General features: G+C 50.4%; 1 protein-coding gene across 1 annotated transcript in view; it reads left to right on the top strand.

Annotated features, from left to right (window-relative positions):
• Positions 1-22,053, top strand: part of LRRC75A (leucine rich repeat containing 75A) — a 95,846-nt gene that overhangs the window by 14,492 nt on the left and 59,301 nt on the right. The window contains exon 2 of the mRNA XM_075168789.1: positions 19,148-19,276. Within this exon, the coding sequence (XP_075024890.1) occupies positions 19,148-19,276 (129 nt within the window). The remainder of the gene's footprint in view (positions 1-19,147; positions 19,277-22,053) is intronic.

Raw genomic sequence — 22,053 nt, 5'->3', positions numbered from 1 at the left:
TACGGAGGGAGCAAGCAGCAGCAGCGGCAGGTTGCAGCAGGACTGGGGCGCGTGGGGAGAGACGTGGCTTCACTGCCCGACGCCGGTGGGTTGTGCTCAGCGCTGAGCAGAGAAAGCCCTCGGCAAACCAAAAAGGGCTGGTTTGTGGGTCAGATCAGCTTGGCCAAAAGGGTCTGCAAGGGCTGAGTGCTAACGGGTGAAGAGCAAAGGTGCATCGCCCCTGCGAAGCGGGCAGATGGGGTCTTGTGGCTTCCCTCTCGCAGCAGCTGGGCACTTGGCGGTCTTTGCCTTCATCACCCCTTCAAAACCCACGTAATGGGGTAAAGCATCTCTCCTGCTCGCTTTGCAGAGGGAACGGAGGGGCAGAAGGGCTGGGCATCCTCCTGGGAAAGGGGGAGTGTCATCTGGAGAAGGAAAAGTCCCAAGAAGAGGGACGGCGGTGCGGAGGTGGCAGAGCCACGAGGACGGCTCAGGGCAGCTGCTCTTCATCTCTTTCTGAACATGCATGTCACGAAAGACGAGGGGGGGAAAAAAGGAAAGCGGTAATGCAAATTGAGGCTGCTTGTCAGCCTGCTGGCCCTCAAAAGCAGGTTTTTCCAACCTTTTCTACTTGTCAGTGGTGATTTTGGATCAGCCTGTGGCATCTTCAGAGAGAAACAAGGTTTTTTTTTCTTCTTGTTTAATGTCTTGCAAGAGGAGTTTTTCCTTTAAGTGTGATTCCCTGGCATTTCTTAGGGGGGGAAGAAGGTCCCAAGACTCATTTGGTGTTATTCTGTGTTAAATGCCACCCCAGCCCATTGCAAACGCCGTGGTTTACCCCCATCTCTTGTGTGTGAGGCTGTAGGTGTCTGGTTCACCACGGGCCAGTTGCTTCTGCCCTTGGAAGCCAGCCCAATGACTGTATTAGTCACGTCTCAGTGCTGTCTCGATATTGAAATCAGCTGTTTCATGGTCAATTGAGGAATTTCAGCCCAGGGTTGTGGATGTCTCGGTGGGACCGGAGCAGGGAAGGGAAAGCTCGGCTTGCTGGCGGACGGGGCTGCGCAATGAGCTCATCTTGGCTTTGCTCTTGCTCGGCTCATCGTCTTGCATCAGGTTTCAGCGGTTATTCAGCCCTGGGGTTGTATCTGGAAAACAATATTAAGAAGTTGGTCCTGCATCCTGAAGACTTCTAGGGTTCTTCATTCTCTGCTGTTAACTTCAGGAGAAACTGGTGGTCAAAAATATTAGTGTTGGCTATTTTGAAGTTGGAAAATAAATGTTCCTGGCTTGTAATGCCGGAGCTGTGGTGAGAGTTTCAAGCCAAAGACTTGGTTCTAGCACCTGTGGAAATATTCTTTGGCCATAGCATTTCATGGGGTCTAGTTTAGTTTACCTGGGAAGGCTCAACCACCCGCGGAGAAGGACGAGGGATTAGCAGGGTACTCTGTTACCGCCGGCATTTCGGGCCTCTGCTTCTGGCTGGGGACGCGTCCTGGGGCGGTGTCACATTGGGAGGAAAGAGGGAGATAGCCCAGGGCATGGAGACAGAGGCTTTCCTCGCTTGGTGCTTTGCTGATGTTCCTCCAAGGTTTGTGTAAGGGGAGGTTTTGGCTGTCGCTGCAGCCTACATGAGCAGAACTCCTAGGCAAGTTTCCCAGGCACAAAATCCGCTCCAGAAATTGGCTCTTTGTAGTGAACAAGCAAAACCCAGCGTGAGCCGTGGGGACACCTGCCCCGGGGGCTGGTGTGTGTCGGACCCCGCTGGAGTCAGCGGCAGTGTTGGGGGTCAACAGCCAGGTTTGGGGGGTGAAATTCAAACGGATGCTGGGAATTGCTGAAGAAGGAAGGATCTGCAGTAGGGTAAACGAAGGCAAAGCCAACAGCATGTAGTGATAATGACCTAAAGCCATTAGGGATAGGACGGAGGGGCTGATCTGACTTGCCAGCCGTGTGTTGAGGGAGAGATCAGCCCGTGCTTGTGCCGGATCACCATGGTGGAGGATGTGGTTTCTCCAGTGTGGTGCCTGAAGGTGCCAGTGTGCAGCTGACAGCCTGGACCTTGCAGGGCTGGAGGTGACAAGATCTGGCCCATCGGTGACCTGTGCCTTGGTGCCGAAGATGCAGGCTACAGGTCTTGGGTGCAACTAGTCAACCATTTGGAGGTGGGATGGTTGCTCTACTTCAGGAGATGCAGCTGAAGGGTTTATCTAGGGCTCAGTTGAAGAGAAAGCCCAGAAAGATGTGCTTGAAATAACACTTCTGCTTAACACCCATCCACTTCAAGGAGACTTCAACACTCAAGTCGAGTTCAGTGTGGTTTTGGGGGCTTTGCCAGACTGGGACAAGGTAGGGGGGAAAGCTGGGTAGGCAACGCGTTAACCGAAAAACTATTTTGCTGCTTCTGTGGATGAAGACTGCAGAGTGTTAACGTGAAGGACCTGAGGGTTGCCCTGGCCAGCTGACACACTGGATGCTACAAGCCTTCATCCCAGAACCACCCCGTGGAGGTTTGTGTCAGCATCCTCGTTGGAAGCACAGGCTCTTCTGTCTGAAAGAAAACCAGTGCCAAAAATCACGGGGTAAAGCACCAGCTCCTGTCACCCTTTCGTCCCTCACTGTCGCTCTCCAGGAGGGAAACCCCTGCAGCCTGTTGGGCACCTCCATCCCTCAGGAAACTCCTGCTTTGGGTGGTTCCAGACTGGATGCCTAATGGCTGAGTCAGCGGAGCCTGTTCTGTGTGAACCATGACTCTGCCTTCCTCCTGAGGGAACCCGTTTGTGTGGAGCTGGGTGTTTGGGAGATGCAGATCGGCCCCAGGTGGAGGAGGAGGAGGCATGGCACTGTGCAGGGTCCTGTGGACCTCATTCAGTGGAGCACCGTGAGCCACAGCTTACTGCCGGCACCACTTTCTTCTTGCATCTTGGCCTCTCTGACCATGCTAAACTTGTGAGAACCAACCATGCAAGTCCAGGCTTTTATCCTGAGCGCCAGGGCATGGAGCTCAGCTGTGCTCCCGTGGGTGTGAAAACACAGAATAGGAGCTGTCACAAGACTCGCGATGCCCAGTGTAAGCCTCCTCTAGAGCTGCCTCCTACCTTGTTACTGGGACTGACTGGTGGTCCTTTTGGTCCTTGTCTCAGACCCCAACAGAGGAGGTTGAGTAGAAGCTACTGGTGGAAGGAAACTCCTAATCAGGTTGGGAACGACGAGAAGCAAAAGCCCATGCCGCAATCTGCATTGCATCAGCCAGAAGCGCACGAGCTCTGGCGTGACTCAGCCGCGGAAGCAGCAGGTTTTCCATGAAGCTGTGTCCTGCAAAGTGAGCTTAAGGCGTGATTATTGTCACGCACAAGTGTCGGCTAACAGGGTGCTGTCACCTGCCGGGCATTGCACCGCCACAAATCCGTCACGAGCTGAATTTCCTTCGCAGAAGCTTCCTGGGCAAAGGTATGTTTTCTGTCTAGGTCGTCCCGAGTTCATTTGGCGCACGCTGCCGGCATCTTCGCTGGGAAATAAAATATCAACAAGAGCAGCTTAATGGTCCCGACTGTCAAACAAAGCAGAAGTATTCTCATTTTTAATCGGGGCGGGGATGCACACACACACTTCGACACCTCTTATTGCTGAACAAGACGTAGTGCTGCCTGTCCGAGCAGGAGGGGGTGTGCCGGCTCCTCCCTGCCGCTCCCCAGCCTGGGGGTGCTGCTGCGGGTTTGGGGGTGCAGAGAGCACCTCTTCCCTCCTTGTAGAGGACCCAGAGCCTGCCAACAGAGCAAGAAGCATGAAGCACAGCAGAGAGGCCGTTTATTTTCTGTGTCTGTTCAGCACTAATGAAACCTGGATGAATTTCTCTTCTTGGCCAAGTGCAGGGGTCTCTGGCCACCTGTGGGTTAATCTGTCGCATCCCTCGCAGCCGTCACCCTCGAGCCCTTCTGCAGTGATGTGTGGTGAAATGAAGAGGAGGATCTTAATAGCGCTTACTGGAAACTGTTTGCTGGCGAGTGAGCGCGCTGGCTCTCGCAGGGCAGAGCGCTTCTCGGACCAGCCCAGCCTGCAAATTGCCTGCGTCTCCTGGGATCTCGTCGCCTGATTTTGTGCAAAATGCTCTTCCACTGATCACTTATCTGCATTTTGCTTTGGTGAGCTGATGTTTGTGGTGTGCCTGGCATCGCTTCTGGAGTCCGTACCCTGTGCTGCCGTGAAGGGACCGGGGTGGAGAGGGCAGTGGCAGAGAAGTTTTGCTTCGCAAAAACCTGTATTAAGTGCTCCGTTAATCAAAGCCCTTTGGCTTCAGTGGGACTTAAACATGTGCTTGTAGTTAATCAGGTATTTAAGTGGTTTTCTAACTTGGCAAGCATGAGATAAGATATCCCAAAGGAGAAGGAGGAGAGCAGAACCGCGGCCTCCCAACTAAAGGTGTTTGCAAATGTGGACGTTCGAGGCAGAAGGCAGCAGCGTGTGAGTCTAGGGACGGGGGTTTAACTTGCTCGGACTCAATTTCTCCGGCGTGTTCAGGGGAAGACTCTCTGCGTACCCCACAGGGGCTTTGAGGCATCACAGATGACGAGAAGGGCAGCGGTTAGGTGAAAGAGGAGACGAGCTGGACGGGTGTCGCAGTAAATGCATCTGAGCCTGCAGAGGAGGAGGGAGGAACGGTCCCACCAGCTGATGAGCTCCAGGGGCAGGCACCCCCCGGAGAGGAGGGGGCTGAGACCAGAGGGGCCTGAGGAGGGATTTTAAGGGATATCATCTCACCTCGCGCCTTGAAAAGGTGCTGAGCACGAGGCACTGGAGGGCTGTTTGGTAGGGCTGCACCGGAGAGGCTAATGCAGTGCCTCACTTGCGGCTGCTCGGGGGTGTAAGAAATGCTTTTCCTTCCCTCCCCGATTTCACCCTGGAGACGCTAAGCAGTGTGGTTAGCAGGATTATTTCGATAAGCTCACGCTGCCCCAGGGCTGGGGACCAGGCTTTTCAAAATAGGGGGGGAACTGCCTTCGTCCTCAGGCGCCTTTGCACCGCTACAGATCTGCTCAGTTTTCCATCGTTTTCTCCTCCGTCTTGCTGCTGGGGAAGCTGAAGAAAAGAGAACTTAAGTTATTTGCCCAAGACTCTGCAGCAATTCAGCAACTAAGGTGGAGAGGCCTGACTCCTGCCGCTGATAACGAAGGGGGTTGGGGGGACCTCCCCAAAACCAGAAGAGCTCCAACATTTGTGAGACTTGGGCAGTCTTTGACCTTCTCCTTCCCCTGTGCAAAATTGGGAAAGTCACTTAATAACCTGGGTGAAAGCAGAGGAAGAGGAGGGGACAGCGGGTAGCAGCTCTCCACAACCCCTGCCCTACCTCTGTGTTTGGTGTCGGCTCTGACACCTTTGCAGTGTCTTTTTATGCAGGTGTGGAGCTCAGCACCGCTGGGAGCATCGTGGGCACAGCGGCACCGGTGGGAGACCCTCGCCGCGTGTGGGTGTTGGTGCCAGGCATCCTTTGGGACGTCAGCTGTGCCGTGCGGGATGCAGCCTTGCTCTCGTGCTATGTGTCACCTTGGCATCACGTACTTTTAGGCATGGCTCCTGCAAAAAAGGCATTTCCCAGGCTTAATTAGGAGTTAATCGGAGGAGTGGGTGATACCCCTACTTTTCCCTAGACTGGAGCTGCGTGGATGTGGCTGGTTTCAGAGCGTGTCTGGTGTCATCCTGTAATTAGGGGGATAACTCACCGGCTCGGCACAGTGGGTATCTTTGTGCAGAAGTGCATGTGGTGGGTGTTTAATGAAACTGCTTCTGAACCGCCTGCTGTCGGTGTCTGGAGAGAAACGAGCCGCAAGCTCCAAGTCTGATTCATGAAATGGGATTGCTGAGGAGTTTGTCCCTTCCCTGCGCTGCTCAGACAACCCCTGCCCGTCGCGTGGCTTTTGGGAACACGTTGGATGGTAACCATGGCTGCGCATCTCCATTCGGCGGTGGAAGCCTTTTTTTTCCATAATCAGAAGGACACGATGGCACATAATATATCCTTTTCCCTTTTTTCTGGTGAGGTTAGGAGTGCCAACCCTCTCTGTTAAATAGCATCCTCCCTGATTTCTTCTCCCTGCTGCAACCGCTTCATGCACATGCTTGTCTGGTTTTCTTGCTGGGTAGTTCTTCGGTGGCCATTTATTCCCAGTGCCGGCTGCATCCCACTGCAGGAGAAACAGACCCCGCCAAGCTCGTTAGGTGGCCTGGGCTGGTCTTGAATATGTCTCCATTTAAATACACAGCGTTATAGTTACCATGATTATTATGCAAAGCATAGATTGTTCTAGCATACAAGTGTGTTATGTATTGATTTGCCATTACTTTGAATCCTATTACATGAATCTGCTTTATTAATGGACTTTGTCCATGCTGGAGATTAACTGTGGTGCTGGATTTGCAAATGAAAGAATTGAAATTCGTGTTGTCCATATTAATTACTTGTGCGATGCTGGCCTTCTTGGCAAGCCGTTAGAAGCTGGGGAAACCTTTATTTTTATTCCATTCCCGTTGCTCTGTCTTAAGTAAGTAAATGAGTTTGGTGCTGTGGGATTTGTTTGTTTTGCTCCTTTGCTGGAAGCCTCTTTTAACTGTTGAGAAGGTACCAAGCGTAGAAAGAGATTTCATCCTTGGTGTGCAACAGGCTGTTGTTAACTCAGGATAAGTCTTAATGCAGAAAGGGGCAGGGAGGTTTTATTTCAATGTCGAGTTCAACCCTTTTTTCTCATCTCTTGCTTTGAGCTAAAATCTACCTGTATCTTATTCCCTCTAAGGTTTTACAGTGCAAAATCTCCTGATATGTGTCTCCTCGCAGTGATACGGAGCCAGGCTTTTGAGTTAAGCACAGCAAGGTAGCTGTAAAGAGTAACTCCACTCTACTTGCTGGTAGAAAACCAGTGATATACCCGGACTTCGGATGTCCATGTGCCTGCAAACCAAGACTGAGAGGAGAAGACCTGTTGTGGGTCAGGGAATCAAGATTGCTCCTGCAGCCGCGTTCAGGTGGTTGACGCTTAGGTCTGGCCAACGTGGAGTTGCCGGTGGAGTTCATTTGGTGCACGTTTGGGTGGGGGGAGGAGAAGACGACAGAGCTCTGGTTTTGGGAGGAATGAGGTAGGGAGTGACGCCTCGGGGCAGCGGCAGGACCAACATGGGGTGTTTGGGGAAGGGCAGCAATGCTGTGCGCGTTGCGGGACACGCACATGCTCCCATTTCTCCTCCTGCGGGAAGCACCCATGGGTGCCTATGTAGAGGATTGGGTGCTCAGGCCAAGATGGGAGAAGAGCATACCCACTGCCTTGCCTACCGGGGCATGGTTTTGGCTACGGCAAAACATTTCACCTTCTGATTCAGCTGTGTGTTTGCTTTCCGGAGGTCCCGATGGCAGCCCAAGAGCACGGCAGCGCATTGGAGACGTATTTGGTGTGCTTTGGGTAGAGCCGGTGGTGCACGTCGCGGTGTCTGGCTCTTCCCTTGCCGCTATCTATCCAAACCCATTTCTGTCCCTGCTTTCCTCTCACCCAGCCTTCTGCAGTGGTATAAATGGAACAAAAAAAAGGCTTGGCATGCTTTTGTTGGAGTCAGCTGCAATTTTTTCATTTAAATGATCTTTTTGTAACGTTCACATCATTCTACGGCAGCTGGTTTAAAGAGTTAATTGAATATTTCTCTCTCTCAAAGATGTCTTAAATTACTTCCCTTGAATAACCTACTCTGGAAAAGATCTGTGTGGAGGAATCATTGATGCTTATTTTTACTAGCGCCTGTATCAATAAGATCTTAGGCTTTATTCTAGCACCTAGAATAAATCTGCTTTGAAGGATCCCGGAGCAATTGTCCAAGCATTTGTATAGTGTTCCACCGCCGAAATTCAGTCCCTTTGAAGTAGAGCTTAGCATTCATTGAGCGGTAACAATACGTCCCTCCATAGCTAATGCAATAATAATCAACCCAGGGCTTGGAAGTGAAACCAGGTTTTAGATAGCAGTTATTGGATTGCAAGCTCTTATTGTATGCGCAGTAATGGATTGATTTCTTTTGAGTGCTGGGGGGGGGCTGGGAGGCTTCCCGGTGGTACGGTAACATCCTTATCAACGCTGCAGGTTGAGCGTGGTTGTGCCTGGGAACTTCGGTACTTGGGGATGATGTGGGAGTGTTTTTCGGCTCTCGTGGCTGCCTGCGTGCTCGCTGCTTGGCAGAGCTGTACATCAAAACAAAACCCCCGGCTCAGATAGGGGTGGGTTATCCCCGCCTCAGCATTTTTGGCAGCACTGCTAACGCAGACCTGATTGATCCCCCGAAATGATCAAGTTTCTTTTTCCATCGTTGGATTGCAACAGCCCTCCTGGCTGAGGAGAGGAGGGGAGATCTTCAGGAAGCAGCATTTTGAATGGGTAGAAAAGCAAGTGTGACTTTTCAGCCGTGATTTGCAATTCCTTCTGTACTCGGCCGTATTGGGATCGCCTTCTCCTGGGAGCAGCTGATTATGTGCTCAGAGAGGACTTCTCACCCGGCGAGCAGGATTGCATCCTTGTCCATCAGAGGCAGACCCGCGCTGGCCTCCTCCTGAAATCTCTCACGGTGGCAGCTGCTGGAAACCGGAGATGGGGCTGGAGTGGGCCAAGGCAATAAATCCTGCTTTCCCGCTAAGCGGAGGCCGGTTCCACAGAATTCATGCCAGAGCCAGGCAGCTCATGCCGTGTTGTGTTAATCTGGGAAGTGAGGGCAACTTGGAGAAGGTGGCGGGATTAGAGCAGGGAGGAGAGAGAGGTGAGGACTCCTGTTCTCTCATCTTTTCTGTCTAGAAAAGAGGGTGGTCTGCAGTGCAGGGCCCGGCGAGGCTGCCTTTCCTGCAGGCTTGTCTTGGTTGTCCATCACATCAGCCAAACCTCAGCTGGGAAACCCCAGCTTCTCCCAGTGTCCTCCTTGAGGTCCCAGCTGGGCAACCCTGGCGGCAGCTGTGGACCATCTGGCCCAGCTGCAGACCATCTGTCCTCCTGTCCATCCGTCTGCTGCCATGCAGGGTGCACCACAGCCAAGCCCCGGGCCTTCCCTTACTGCGGTCTCTTCCTTCCCCTGACACCGGTTCCCCAAAACTTCCAGGACCTTAATTACCTTTGAGACTTTTGCCTCTTTCCCATAGTTTAACGAGGCTGGCTGACACCCGGAGTTACTTGGGGAAGGACGGAGAGGTGGAAGGGTGGACAGACCGCACAGTTGCTGTTGCCTGTTTGATTCATTATTAAGGTTGGGCCATCTGAGTCAAGATTTTTGGGCTCTCTTAGCGTACCCCTTAGCAGAGATATTTGCAGGGACGTAAAGCAAGGGTGTCTGCTCATTGCTGTTAATGCAACGCAGTACGTGCCGGTGAGGGATGAGGAGCAGATGCACGAGACGCGTGTAGACGCGGTGTTGCTCCAAGAACTCTCATCAATTGTGGCGTGAGCAGGGAGACTCGTCTGTAATTTCAAACAGGGAAAGGTGTGCGATTGCGAATGCCGCTCTTGTGTTGGGAATCGTTCACTTACCGTCTGCCCAGACACCGGGGCAGTCTCTAACAGGCAGTGGAAATTATGATGAGGGGTGATTCCTCCCCATCTGACAGTGTCGTCTTCTGGTTGGAAATCTCTTCCCCTTTCCTGCAAGGATCTCAGTTCTGCCTTTTTTTTCTGTTCCTGTAAATACTGATTATAAAGACGTGGGTGTGTGTTTAGTGCAGGTGAACACAACATGGGACAATATCTGCACGCACAAAGAAAAGTCTTCAGTGCCCATAGGGCATCTGCTGTCACCGTCCAAGGACAAGAGTTGTTTGAGCTCCCGGTTACCTCCAACAAAACAGTGGGGGCCTAAAGCAAGACTTAAAAATGTAACTGGTATTGATGGATGATAAGCTGCAAAACAGATGGGGCTGTTCTTTGGCTGGCAGAGTGGGTACAAAAGCCATGCAGAGGTCTGCGCTTGCTGTGCTGGAAAACAAAGATGAGAACAGTACGAGTGGGATTTTCCTGCTCCAGTTGCCTAAACATTAACTGTCTAGGATAAGCTAATTAGAGGGGCTTTTCTTGGCGGATAACTGATAGACACAGCCACATTCAGAGGCTGACTCAGCCCAGCTGCTTTAGAATAGGATGAATCATTATCTTCATAGGAATTGACAGTAGACTGAGCTTAGGTGACAAGTCTGGATCCTTACCTGACAGGAGATGAGGTACGTTCTGTCCTGTAAGTCCATTTTCCAACAGAGATCTGAGACTTTTGCAAGGGAAAATAAGTATTTTTTTGCAGGTGGGGTGGCAGGGAAGAGAGGTGCGTAGCCTTCGTCCTGGGGATCAGCCGCTGACCCGAGCTGGGGCAGGAGTCCCTGTGCAACCCCTACTGCCTTTAATAGTCAAAGGCACCAGTCACAAAAAGAATGATAACTCGAAGTTCTGCTTCTGACCTGTGGTTTGGACGCTCCAGTCGGCATCTGGGTTGCTCCAGCAAGCTCTTATAGCAGACACACGAGGATGGAAATGACAGATGCTTGATTAAATTTGTCGTATTTCCTTTTAATGCTCCACCGCGGAGTTATTAACGGGAGTGGCAGCAGCAAGAGCAGAGTTAATAGGGTGGGTGTCTTGCAGGGTTGATGCATTAACGTTTTTCTTTGGATTTTAGCCGTGTAATGTGGTGGGCTCTGGGTGGAATTGGCTAGCAGGAGGCGAGGAGGCCGGGAGAGTGGCCCTTTGGTGTTTGCACTCAGCTGTCGGCAAACTGGAGGGACCTGGCGTGTTTGCTCACAGCCTCCTCCACCTCTTGCCCGTAGACCCGCGGCTTTTTCTGCCCCCCGTCTTTCCTTTGCAGAAGGAAAAGCGGGGGCGATCGCTCTCCCTGGGAGCGTTTCGGTGCAGAGCAGAAGAGGCTCTTGCGCCTTAGGGTTGAGACTGCTGGGAGGTTGCTGCTGTCACCCATCCCTCTGGGCTCCCACCAGAAGCCATCTGGTGCAGGCTCTACATGGCCAGCAGGATCCTGGCTTGGGGCTGGAGCCCCAGCTGGAGCAACAGCCTCAGATTGATGTACTGGGTTGGATGGGAAACTGGGATGCAGGCAGCTCCCGCTGGTTTAGAAGGGATGAGTGAATAATATTTTGTGAGCTTAAGACGAACGCTTGTGTTAAAGGCAGTGATGGATCTACGTTTTTTTAATTGTTCAAAGGAAGGCCTGGAGTCACCTTCCCCAAATAGTGTTTCCAAGCTTTTTCTGTACTGGGATCCCACTGTAAATCAAGATGGGATGGGTAGCTGAAGCTATCTATTCTCATTAAATATCCACAGGCGCTTTCCTGAAGAAGTCTGTTAGCTGTGGTCTGGCCAAATTCCAGTTGGGGTAATTGCATTTGCCTCGCAGTTTAAAATAAACGCAGCGCATTCTTCTGCAAATCTCTCGTTCGCAGTTGTTTATTATCTGGATGGCGGCATCGTATCTCTGCCCATTAATCCATCTCTCTGAGTTTCTATAATTCCAGCATCCTGGAGGGGGTTCAAGCTGCCACCATTTATTATTTGAGTCAATCTACCAGGGAAATGTTTACTTCTGCCCTGAAACATTGACTCTCTTCTCTAACTGCACCCTCACTTGAGGCTTGAATGAGCAGCCGTTCGTTCCAAACCAATATTAACTCTGTTAAACAGAAAATGTCCCACTTATTTAAACTCCGTTTTTGCATCATTCCGGTGAATTAGACATAGAAATTTGCAGTAGCAATTACTGGTTTGTTTGGAGGTTCCCAGGGTGACTTCTGCAATGTCCCATCCAGACATGCTGGTCCCACCACCGGCTGCCTGGTCACAGCCGAGCCACGCGTGGCTGCTGAACGCTGCCTGCCCTCTTCGAAGGTGGAAACTTGGGCATCTTTGCATTGCTGAGGTGTGTTTTTTCCCCAAACCTTTTGGAACGTCATTACCTTTCAGATGCTTTACTCCTCTCTCAACCCGTGAAATTGGTTCCTGTGTTACAAAGCTGTTTGGGGAGGAGGAGAAGGAGATGGGTGGCCAGCGTGACTATTTCAGCCTTGTTTCCTTAGGATACCCAGTTAAGAATTTAGCTATTTATAGCACGTGTAAAACACCTTATCGCAATGTATAAACGCATAGTTTATAGGGGGTGTACGCGGATGACTGGAGCTGTTGGGCTGCAATAAATGCACCAGGCAGATAATCTTTCCAGCAATGCACTTCCACATTGCTTGGTCTTATCTCGTAGAGTAAAGCAGCACCAAACTTATTAGCTGTGAAGCAAATGCCGGAGGGCTCATCACGTGCAAAACAGGTGGAGGCTGATCTTAGACGCCGTGGCCAGCCGTGGCCGATTGCAGCTGGCAAATCCATAAATACCAAGTTTTACGGTGCCTTACTAACCTCATAAGTCAACCAGACATTGGAGGATTTGCGATGGAGTCAAACATCCTAAAGATCAAAGGCAAGAAATATTTGCTTGTTTTCAAGGGGGTACTTCACAAGGGACGGGGGTTGAGCAGCTAAATATGTCCTCCTTCAAGAAAACCAACCCTGTAGCCTTTGAGCAACCCACGCTGTGCTCGCTGTTGAGTCACATCTCACATGCCTGTCTCGCTGAGCTGACCTTACTCACCGCATTGCTAATGCTCACCTCATGAAATCGTTTTTCCCCAGATAAGTTGCTGCAGATGATTGATTGCACGCAATATTAATCCTTCTTTTCCTTCATGCCCGACCCTTGTTTATAATACCAACCTCTCCGCTTGGAAATTCATTATGCTGCCCTGGCTATTAGTGGAGATAAGAAACAGTTTTGGAAGAGCTGCTGGCCAAAATAGCAGCTATCAGGATATTTATGAGCAGCCGTGACTGCAGGAGCTCAGGGTGATATTTTACACAGTAACCCCATTTGGGCAGCCGGTAACTGCGTTCGCTCCGTGTTAATGAAAGCAGCAACAGCATAACCTGCTTTATCGTATGACTTCTCACGTGGACCTGCTGAATTTTCCTCTAATTGCAATTCGATTTGCAGTGATAAATAGTTTAATAAGTGAAAATGGGCTTGACTTCTGTTGTTCATGGCTCCTTGTGGCTTAGGGGAGTATTACACGATGCTGCGTCTCATGGAAACACAACTTGGAGCTTCAAAAGCCGGTTGCTCAACTGTTAGCTGTTGTCGTGCTGCATTTTTTGACTGGCAGCAGAAAGGGAATAACAAGTTGTTTTACCCGGCACTACGGAAAAGATAAGCTGGGGGTACAGCTCCCAAATGCCTTGCAATTATTTTTCCTTTTTCACTGGGAACACGGCATTGCTTGGGTAGTGTTGGCCTGGGGAAGGCAACGCTGAGCTCTTAGTTAGGGCTGGTTTTTGGGTGGAAGGGCTGTTTCTGTGGTTGTTGTTTGCAAAAGGGACCCAGGTTGAAGAGAGGATCTGGTACAGCATCAGCTCTGCGGGGCAGCAGGACTGACCGTGCCTGGGCTCTCACCTGGCTTGGTGGTGTTCCAAAATAATTTGGTTCTCTTACGCCTTTCATGGCTGTGGCTGGGAAGTTATCATTGCTGGCTGGGAAGTTTCCATTGCTGGCTGCCGTGGAAGGAGGCATTACATTTTTCTGCTGGATTTTTTTGATTTAAATTTCTAATTCCTTCACAGTTTTTTTTGTTTGGGGTTTTTTTTGTGGGTTTTTTTGTTGTTGTTGTTTGTTGTTTTTTTTTTTTTAGTCTAATAGCTTTGCATTGCTACGTTTGCAGAAGACTCCTCCTGTGGAGGCTGAATGCAACTGGTTGATGGCAGGAAGCTTTTCTTCCAGTGGGTACGCCATCCCCAAGGACTGACGAGTGGTTTGGCTTTCTCTCGGCCTCCTAAAGCTGGAAATAAATCAGATAAATTGCAGAAAGGTCATGGGTGACGGCAGGGGGGATGTGCAGCAAAATGAATTGAGCAAGACTCTTGCTTTTCTGTTCAGCTCCGAAGTGATCTCCTCTCCCTACTCCTTAGTCTTGCCTGGCAAAGCAAGGCTTTAGCTGACGTGCTCCGCGGTCGGCGCGGGTTGGTGAGGCAGGCTCAGGGCAGCAGCTCAAGGTGCAGGGAGCTGCTTAACGTCAGGGTCGGCAGCTTCTTCCCCGGTGCTTTTTGATCCACTCGCAGCCTTTGGGTTGCTTTCAGTCACTTCTGCGTTCCTGACTTTCTCTGCTTGTTTTGTGTCGTTCGTCCCAAATCCTGCTGGAGTTGGGCATTAGCGCCGGCTGCCTCGTGGGGGTAGGTGCGCTGTTGAACGTGCTGCTCTGAAATGTCCTCTTGGCCTCCTCCTGCCGGTGCCCACGGGGATGTCAGGACTCGAGGTGGCTCAGGGATGCGGAGATGTTCCCCTTCTCCTGCCGCACATGTGCAAACCTTCCCAAACCATCTCAGCACGGCGCAGGGGTTTGGGTGCACACTAGAGAAACACCCCTCCAGCCTACACTAGGAAAAAGCCCTGGTCCTGCACCAAGAAAGCCCTGGTCCTGCCTGGCTCATAAATACCATCATTTTAAACCCTTATAGCCTATTGAAAGTTGCACTTGCTATCCAGGTAAAGATCCCCTGGGAAAAGGGAATGTGCTGAAAAAAACCCCAAGTGACTCGAGCCAGATGCTGGGCGTTTTCTCCAAAGCTAGCGATTCGTGATTTGCTGCTGACAGCATGAACTGGTGTTAAGTTATTAAATTGCAGATGAGCTCATCGCTTGGCCTCCAACAAGTTTCAGCTTTGAGTGGCTTTAAAATATTACATGTGGTGGAAAAGAGACAATGCTGGTGTGGCAGAGAGATTTAGGGAGCAGCTGAGAAAGACATCTGTGCATAAAAAATGTGTACCAGGAGGGAGGAGGAAATACTTCGTGTGAAAAATGTGAACTCTCCCAGGAGAGAGGAGGAGAAATTCTCCGATTTATTGGTTCAACATTTTAATTTTAGCTTAAGAGAAAATTGTCAGACTTTTGAGATGCTTAAAGGGAAGTGGCAAGATGCTAAGCCTGGTTTGATCCTCAAAGATCCCAGCGTGTCGAGAGCTGCGTGTGCGGCTTTACTTCTAGCAAAGCCCAAAACCAGCTCCTTCGGTAGCGCGTGGTGTTTGCCAGTGATGCCATATGACCGTGGGCCAAATCCAGCTTTTCCTTGATGTTTTCTTAATCCTAACGTTGAGCTCTACCAGACTGGCAAGGTATCCACCCTGCTGTTAGGAGAGGTGTTTCTCTCCCTGAAAGAGTGGGAGTTTGCTTTGAGGATCTCTCTGCCCTACCTTATCTGCACAATCTTTATTCCTTCCTTTTTTTTCCTCTTGCAAAGGAGCCCGAGCTCCAGAACGCACCCAGTTCTGCACAGTCGCCCGTGGATCCGTGCGGTGCTGAAATACATGAGGAGGAAGATGGTCTGGAACAAAGGAATTTGTTTTTCCAGCCTAATTAAACCCAACCATGCCGGAGCAGCCTTGGTGGGCTGGCCTGGCCGACACGGTGCTGCTCCTGGGGAGCACAGCGCACGCCCTCGTCTTAGCTCTAGATCTCGACGCTGAGATTAATTCATTTTTTTTAAGTGCCAACTTGGCCAAAGTCGTGGGATGGATCATAAATCGGTTCAGCCTCTTTATTTTTCAAACTAGGTATGTTTGCAATCAGTGGGCGCGTTGGCCGGTTGGGTTTTGTGGCCGTTTGGATTTGTTGTTTTGGGGCTTTTTTGATGGTCCCGGCAAGGGAGAACAGCCCCAGACGTGTGGTTTTTTAACTACCTTGGCTCTTTTTTGCCAAATGGCATGTTTGCAGTCAAAGCGTCGGCAAAGCCGGTGTTAACTCAGTCAGTGCTGCGGTGGTGCCCCTAAAAATAACGAGGAAACCAGTACGCTGAAGACTTGCCACCTCGTTTGTGGCATGAGCTGTAATTACACCTTCTGACTGCTACAGCCAGTGTCTTAAGATGGAATAGATTTTTTTTTTTTTTTTTAAAAGTGAAGACGATAATTTTCAGCCTGTCTGAAGTCACAGAGCATCAGCACGTACAAACGATGTGCCTTCCCACGCGGTTCATTGGGGCCGGAGCATCTCTGAGCTCAGGACAGGCTCCGATTTACTGCGGGGCGTCAAGGTGTTATTGGCTCAGATTTGCTGTATTAAAACACTGGGGGCAGGAGAAAAGGAACTTTTTCATGTAAATTATTAACAAATTGCATGTGTGGCTGTCGATAGAGAGCTGCAGACTGCGACCCCGGAGCAGCCGAGCTCGAGGGCATCAGCCGGGGACGGTTGTCTCAGGGTTTTTAACACCCACCTAAGCTGATGGAATTGCAAAGTGTTGCCAGGATTTAGGGGACAGTCCCCACCCTCAGCCACACGTTTCTGTCCCCGTTTGTGCCCTGGGTCTGACAGGGATCGTGAATTTCTGATAGTTGAAGCTCCTGAATTGTATTTCTGTTTTTCTGCCTGGTCTTTATCCATGTGTACATGTACAAAGGGAGGTTACTCAGGTCTGTGATTATTTTCTTTCTTTTTTTTTTTTTTTTTTGGTAATTTTTAGACCATGTACAGCTGCTTTCTTACTGCTGTGTTGATTTTTTTTATTTCCTACAACAGGAGCTATATCCAACCCTACTGCGCTTCTACTTGTTTGGGCAAAAACCGCACTTATACTGCGAGGGCTGGGAGCTGCGGTGCTTTGGCCGTAGCACAGTTTGAGATGGATGGACTCCTTTCTCCCATCTGCAGGGCTCAACATCTCACTGAGCTGCTCTGCTCAGCTCTGTAAGGGAGATAATGCCTCTCTGTGATGCCTTCCTTTTGAATGCATCACTTCTAAATGCAAGGACTTGTGGTTGTGAGATGCTCTAATGTCCTCAGATGACAAGTTCTACAGAAGTGCAAAATGCTCAATAAATAACAAGTTGTTAGTCGAAACTATAAATAAAAAGAGAGTCAGGAAGGATGACTTTTTGCAAGATGATGGTGAATAAGGTTGTCCCAGCCCTGTGCTGTGTGTCTGACACTTTGCAATTATTTTTTTTTTAATTGAGTCACATAGCCAAACTGAGAGAGACTCCCATGTGGCCAGATAACACCTTGCTATTACCGGCACCTTATAAATAACTTTTATGTTTGACTTTCCCCAGCTCCGCACGACAGCACACCCTGCCCTCGGGGTCCCCTCCTATATTTCATCCCTGTAGCCAGTTGATTTTCCTAAGAAGAGGACCAGAGCACCAAATGCTTTCCCCTTTATGCATGTTTCTTGCATTGCTCATTCCTCATCTGAAACTTCCGTCTCATTTTTGCAGCTCAGCTCTTTTCAGCCTCAAATTCTTTGTAGAACTGGGCCAGTTTGGTTTGATGGCACCACGATTAATCCCTGGGAGCACTGCCGTTGCTGGGCAGGAGGCCTTTTCACCCCCAGACACACGTGTATGTTTATGAAATACATTAAATTCTTCACGCCAGATGCCACCAGCTATGTGGGAGGAGGACTTGGCATTTGACACAGTTGTGGACAAGTCTCTGTCTCCAGCGTGGCTGTTCTTGGGCGTCAGAAGTCATTTTCCTCAGTGCTAGTGGAGATACAGATAGGAGGAATTCATCATTTTAGTGGATAGTTGAAATGATTCCCCATTTCTGCTGTGTTTTGGTTCAAGAAGCAGGAGTAGACACTCGGAGCTGGACCAGCCCACCAGCTTACAAAGGCAGCTCCTGTTGCCAGTAGAGGTTGAAGGACCAGAGGTGGTGGCTTCCTACACAAGTGTTTGCACTGATGCAATGCCGGCGGTCAGTTCTTCCTTACCAAGCTACATCTCCACTGTTCAGTGTCGGCTGTCAAACAACCGTTTCCACGTTGTTTTGGCAGTGTGGGGACTCTATCTTGCCTTGCATGGCAGGGTGGCAGGCAGGTCTCAGTGTGGATATGTCCCTGCCCACTGGGTCTTGTAGAGGTCATCTGGAAAGTAAATGCCTTGGGGTAGGTGTGGTGGTGTCTCTGCTATGGGAAGGTGGACGCATTACCCAAAGGAGAGATGAGTTTCCTGAAATGCAGTAGGACCCATGGGTCTTCATTTTGCTAAATCCCATCCATACGGAGGAGAGGAGGCTGCTTCTGGGCTTCGCTCTTTAAAAGTAAAAGCAGACCTTTGAAGAGAAATGCAAACCATCTTATTCCTGTCAAAAATAAACGGCAAATGGGAAATGGTTTGCTCAAGCTCAACCAGTAAGGCAGGGGTGGAAAATGAGCCCAACTCTCCCGGAGCCCCGGTGTTGGATGAGACCTATGAGGCACATCTCCTTGATGGACCCACTCTGGCACAGGGTTATCCTACGGGGTGGCTGGTGGACCTCGCTGCAACATGTGTTCATCTGAGAGGAGTGCCGTCCTGTCCCCTAATCGGCTGCTGCTGAGGAACAAAACATAGTGGAGATAAAATATTTGAAGTAAAAGGAGTACAGTATATGTAACCCTTCCCCCCCTTGTCCCTGTGCACTAACATATTTAATATAATGATGAGTTCTCTGCCAAAATTCCTCAAATTATTATGTCTAAGTATTGAAGGTCTTGGAGGGGACCTCAGGAGGTCTGATCCATCCCTAGAGCAGCATCAGCTCGATCTGAACTGTTCCTGACACGTCCTTGTCCGGTCTCCATCGGCAGAGCCTCCACCCCTTCCCCAGGCAATCTAGTCCAGCACTTTGCTCTTCCCAAACCCCCCCAGTTTATCCTCCTGTTTCCCTTGCTGCAATTTTAGGCTCATTCCTTCCTCCCTATGCACAGCAGACCCAGAGCACATCTATGCTGTATTTATTCTCCAATTCCAGTTTCATGCTGATCCAGCTGTCATGTTCACGGGAGTCATCTTTGATTTTACCTTGTTGCAAGCGTACTGTTCGCCCAGTGGATTTCTGGCTTGTGAGAGGCGTGAAGGTGTTCATCCTGCAGCCCTGACACCTCTTTGCAGAGCAGATAAAGCACAGGAGCGTAGCATTCCCTGGGTGACATGCTCATGTGTCCCTTCCTTGTGTTGGGGAGTGGTGGGGATCACGTTCTTCTTTGGCTTCTTCATGGGAACCACCAGTGTGGGCTAATTTTAAGATCCACGCTAGTGCTGGCTTTTGTAGCACATCTCATATTGCTCCTTTACCCTGTTTTCTGCAGGATTTGGGAATGGAGTCAACCTCTCTGGATGATGTCCTCTATCGATATGCCAGCTTTCGCAACCTGGTGGATCCAATCACTCATGACTTGATCATCAGCCTTGCTAGATACATCCACTGCCCCAAACCGGTAGGTACCATGGTCTCATCACACCTCCATAACGGGGCTCACTTGGGAAACCGTTCTGCTGGGAGCATGGAGCTTACCTCTGAGTTCCAGGGGGAAAGCCGGCTGGCTGCTGCTGTGCTTGTGTGTCTTTGGACAGAGAGGACCTGCTTGGAAATTGTGGTTGGATTGTGCAGTAATGGGCTTTCCAGCTGACCAAGTTGACGTTCACCTAATGTTAGTAATTTGCCTGTTAGCACTTTGTTTTGCAAATAATTTCTGCTTTCTGCCACTTTTTCATTCTGTGTTAAAGACCTTACCCCATCAGGAACACTTTCTGCCTCGCAAGGATAACAGACCGTTCCTCGCCCTTGTGCGATATTTATCGCGACCCCAAATGACGAGAGAGTCCTTGGCTGTGCCTTCAAGGCCAGGTTCCCAAAAAAGCGCAGCCTCCATGGGCTGCTCTTTGGGCTTGGACGTGAGCAGGTTTCTCTGTGAGCGCAGCTCCAGGCAGATGTGGGCTTTTAAAACTCTCAGCCCCATTTGCTCACTGGCAGCTATAGCAGCATAAGGGCTTTTGAAAATCCCAGGCTGGCTCCGTTCCCTTCCGTGGTAAATGTGACATTGCGTGGTGGTCGCTGGCTGTTGGGATAATTAAGGTTTCTTTCCCCAGGCTTTCTTTTAAATAAGCAATATTGTTGGTGTCTGGTTTGCAGAGCAGCGTAGGCTCAGAAAGGTATGAAATGTCTGATCTCTCAAAAGATGCTGGATGGGGAGGAAGAGGGATAAGAGAGAAGAGCAAAAGGTACCAGACGGTGATCACAGGAGATGTAGGTGGCATCAGATCTCTGGGGATTTCTGAGCTCTTAGTCCTCCCGTGCTGCAGCTCCCTACCTGTAATTTTGGGAGGATGGCACAGCCCTGCTGTATCGGCGTGATGTCCTGGCACTGTAGTCATGGTGACGTGTCGTGCACCAAAGATGAACCGGTTGCAAGCATCTCAGATACGCACCTTTCAGAGGAAACACCTTTCTTCTGCAAAGCAGCGTGCAGGCTGTAAGGCGAGCGGGAGCTGTAGTTGGTGATGCTGCCTCGACTCCTCTTGAAACTCCCAGGAATGGGCTTCCTCCTAAAGAGACATTTCTGGCCGTGTTTCATCTTGTCTGGTGCAGGTCGGAGTGTGGGGGGGGAGCTGAAGCCTCATCTGTGGTGGTTGTGTTTTTCTTCTCCCCTGCACGTTGCTTGTCAGGAATTAAGGTTGCGTTTAAAACAGATGATGTGAACTGTAGGAAGAGGCTGAGCGATGTTTTCCGGTAAGCCCGAAGGAGGGTTTGCAGAGCTTCCTGGTGGGACGTCTTCATTGTAACAGCTTCCCTGGGAGTGTGGGAGCTGTGTGGCTTCCCTGAACTTGCTGCCTGCAACCAATAAGCTACCAAAAAGTTCACTTTAAGTGAAAAGGAAGCCCTTCCACCCCCATAAACTGTGTTTGGCTCTGGTCATGCTTGCAGATGTGATGGAGCTCTGTTTGAAGGTCACCAGGAACCACCTCCCAGGCCATGTTGTTCCCAACACTCTCTTTCCCCATCCTCCAAACCCTTCCCATGCTTTTTTGTCCTTGGGAAAGAGCTGCCTGGAGCAGCGCCATGGCATCAATCATCCAGGTTCGTTACCGCACATGAGACTTCATAGGCTGACGTAACCTGGAGCGGGGAGGAGAGGTGCGAATGCCCCAGGCGGGGTGCGTACCTGATGTTTGTGGGTCCATCCTGGGTGATGCAGAGGGGTGCAGCCCTTCTGGAGGGCAGCACCACCAATGTCCCAGCCATGTCTCGGAGGGGACCTCTGAGCAAGACCCAGCCCCCGTTGGGGATCACACGGTGAACCCCAGATGTTTTTCAGGGGTTCCTGGAGGAGATGTGTGTATCTCCCAGTGAGCTCATCAGGCCTCTGAATTTCTGCCAAGCGCACACTTGTTGCACTCCGTATCCTTGGATTTTGTTGGAGGTTGGGGTTGTTTGTTCATTTTTCCCTCCTGGAGACAGCAAACTCAGAGCTAGCTCATCGGTCCTCATCCCTGCTGCTGAACTGCAAGGTGTTTACCCATCTCATGCCTCCTTTTGATTTGCATGTGGTATTTTTAAGCTCCTCTTGGGAAGGGACCATCCATAGGTATGATGTGATGGGGCAGGGGGCCGCGCTGGGACCTGGAGGCATCGCTCTCCTGTCCTTACTGCTAATAATAGCTCTTTAATTTCCTGTAAGAGTGCATGAAGGGATAGAGTCATTCAATGCTGTTTCTTGTGGATGTTTTACTTAATTATAGCCTCCACCGCTATTTAAAAATGAGGGAAATGACTTTTTTGAAATACTTACTTAAACATTTCTTTAATTTTGCTGAGGAAAAGCTGCGGTGATGCTCGGGGCGTGTCTGCCTGGGCTACAGTGTGAAACTGGCTCTGGAAGTGCTTCATAAAACTCTCTACACTCAATAAACCATCTTGGGAAGGGTGGAGCGAGTGCAGCAGCGTGCAGGCATGGCTTGGGGACATCAGGGACCCAAATCTCCATCTCTAGACCAAGGATGGATGTCCCACGTCCTACAGTGTGAGCTCAAGATACAGACCCATGCCTGTGCTGCGTAGCTAAACCCCTCCAAGGACACCAATATATCCCTTTTCTTATGGAGAATAAGATCCTTTCCTCTCTCCTCCCCCACGGGGCAATGAGATGGGAAACTGGAGAAACCTATTTTGACGGGCGTGTTTCCAGGCAGAGGCCCCGTTCCCCCACTGAGGTTA

Source organism: Calonectris borealis, chromosome 19 (assembly GCF_964195595.1).
Source record: "Calonectris borealis chromosome 19, bCalBor7.hap1.2, whole genome shotgun sequence".
Taxonomy (NCBI): Eukaryota; Metazoa; Chordata; class Aves; order Procellariiformes; family Procellariidae; genus Calonectris; species Calonectris borealis.
The sequence above is the reverse complement of the archived record's forward strand: the minus strand, read 5'-3'. Positions and strand labels throughout refer to the sequence as shown.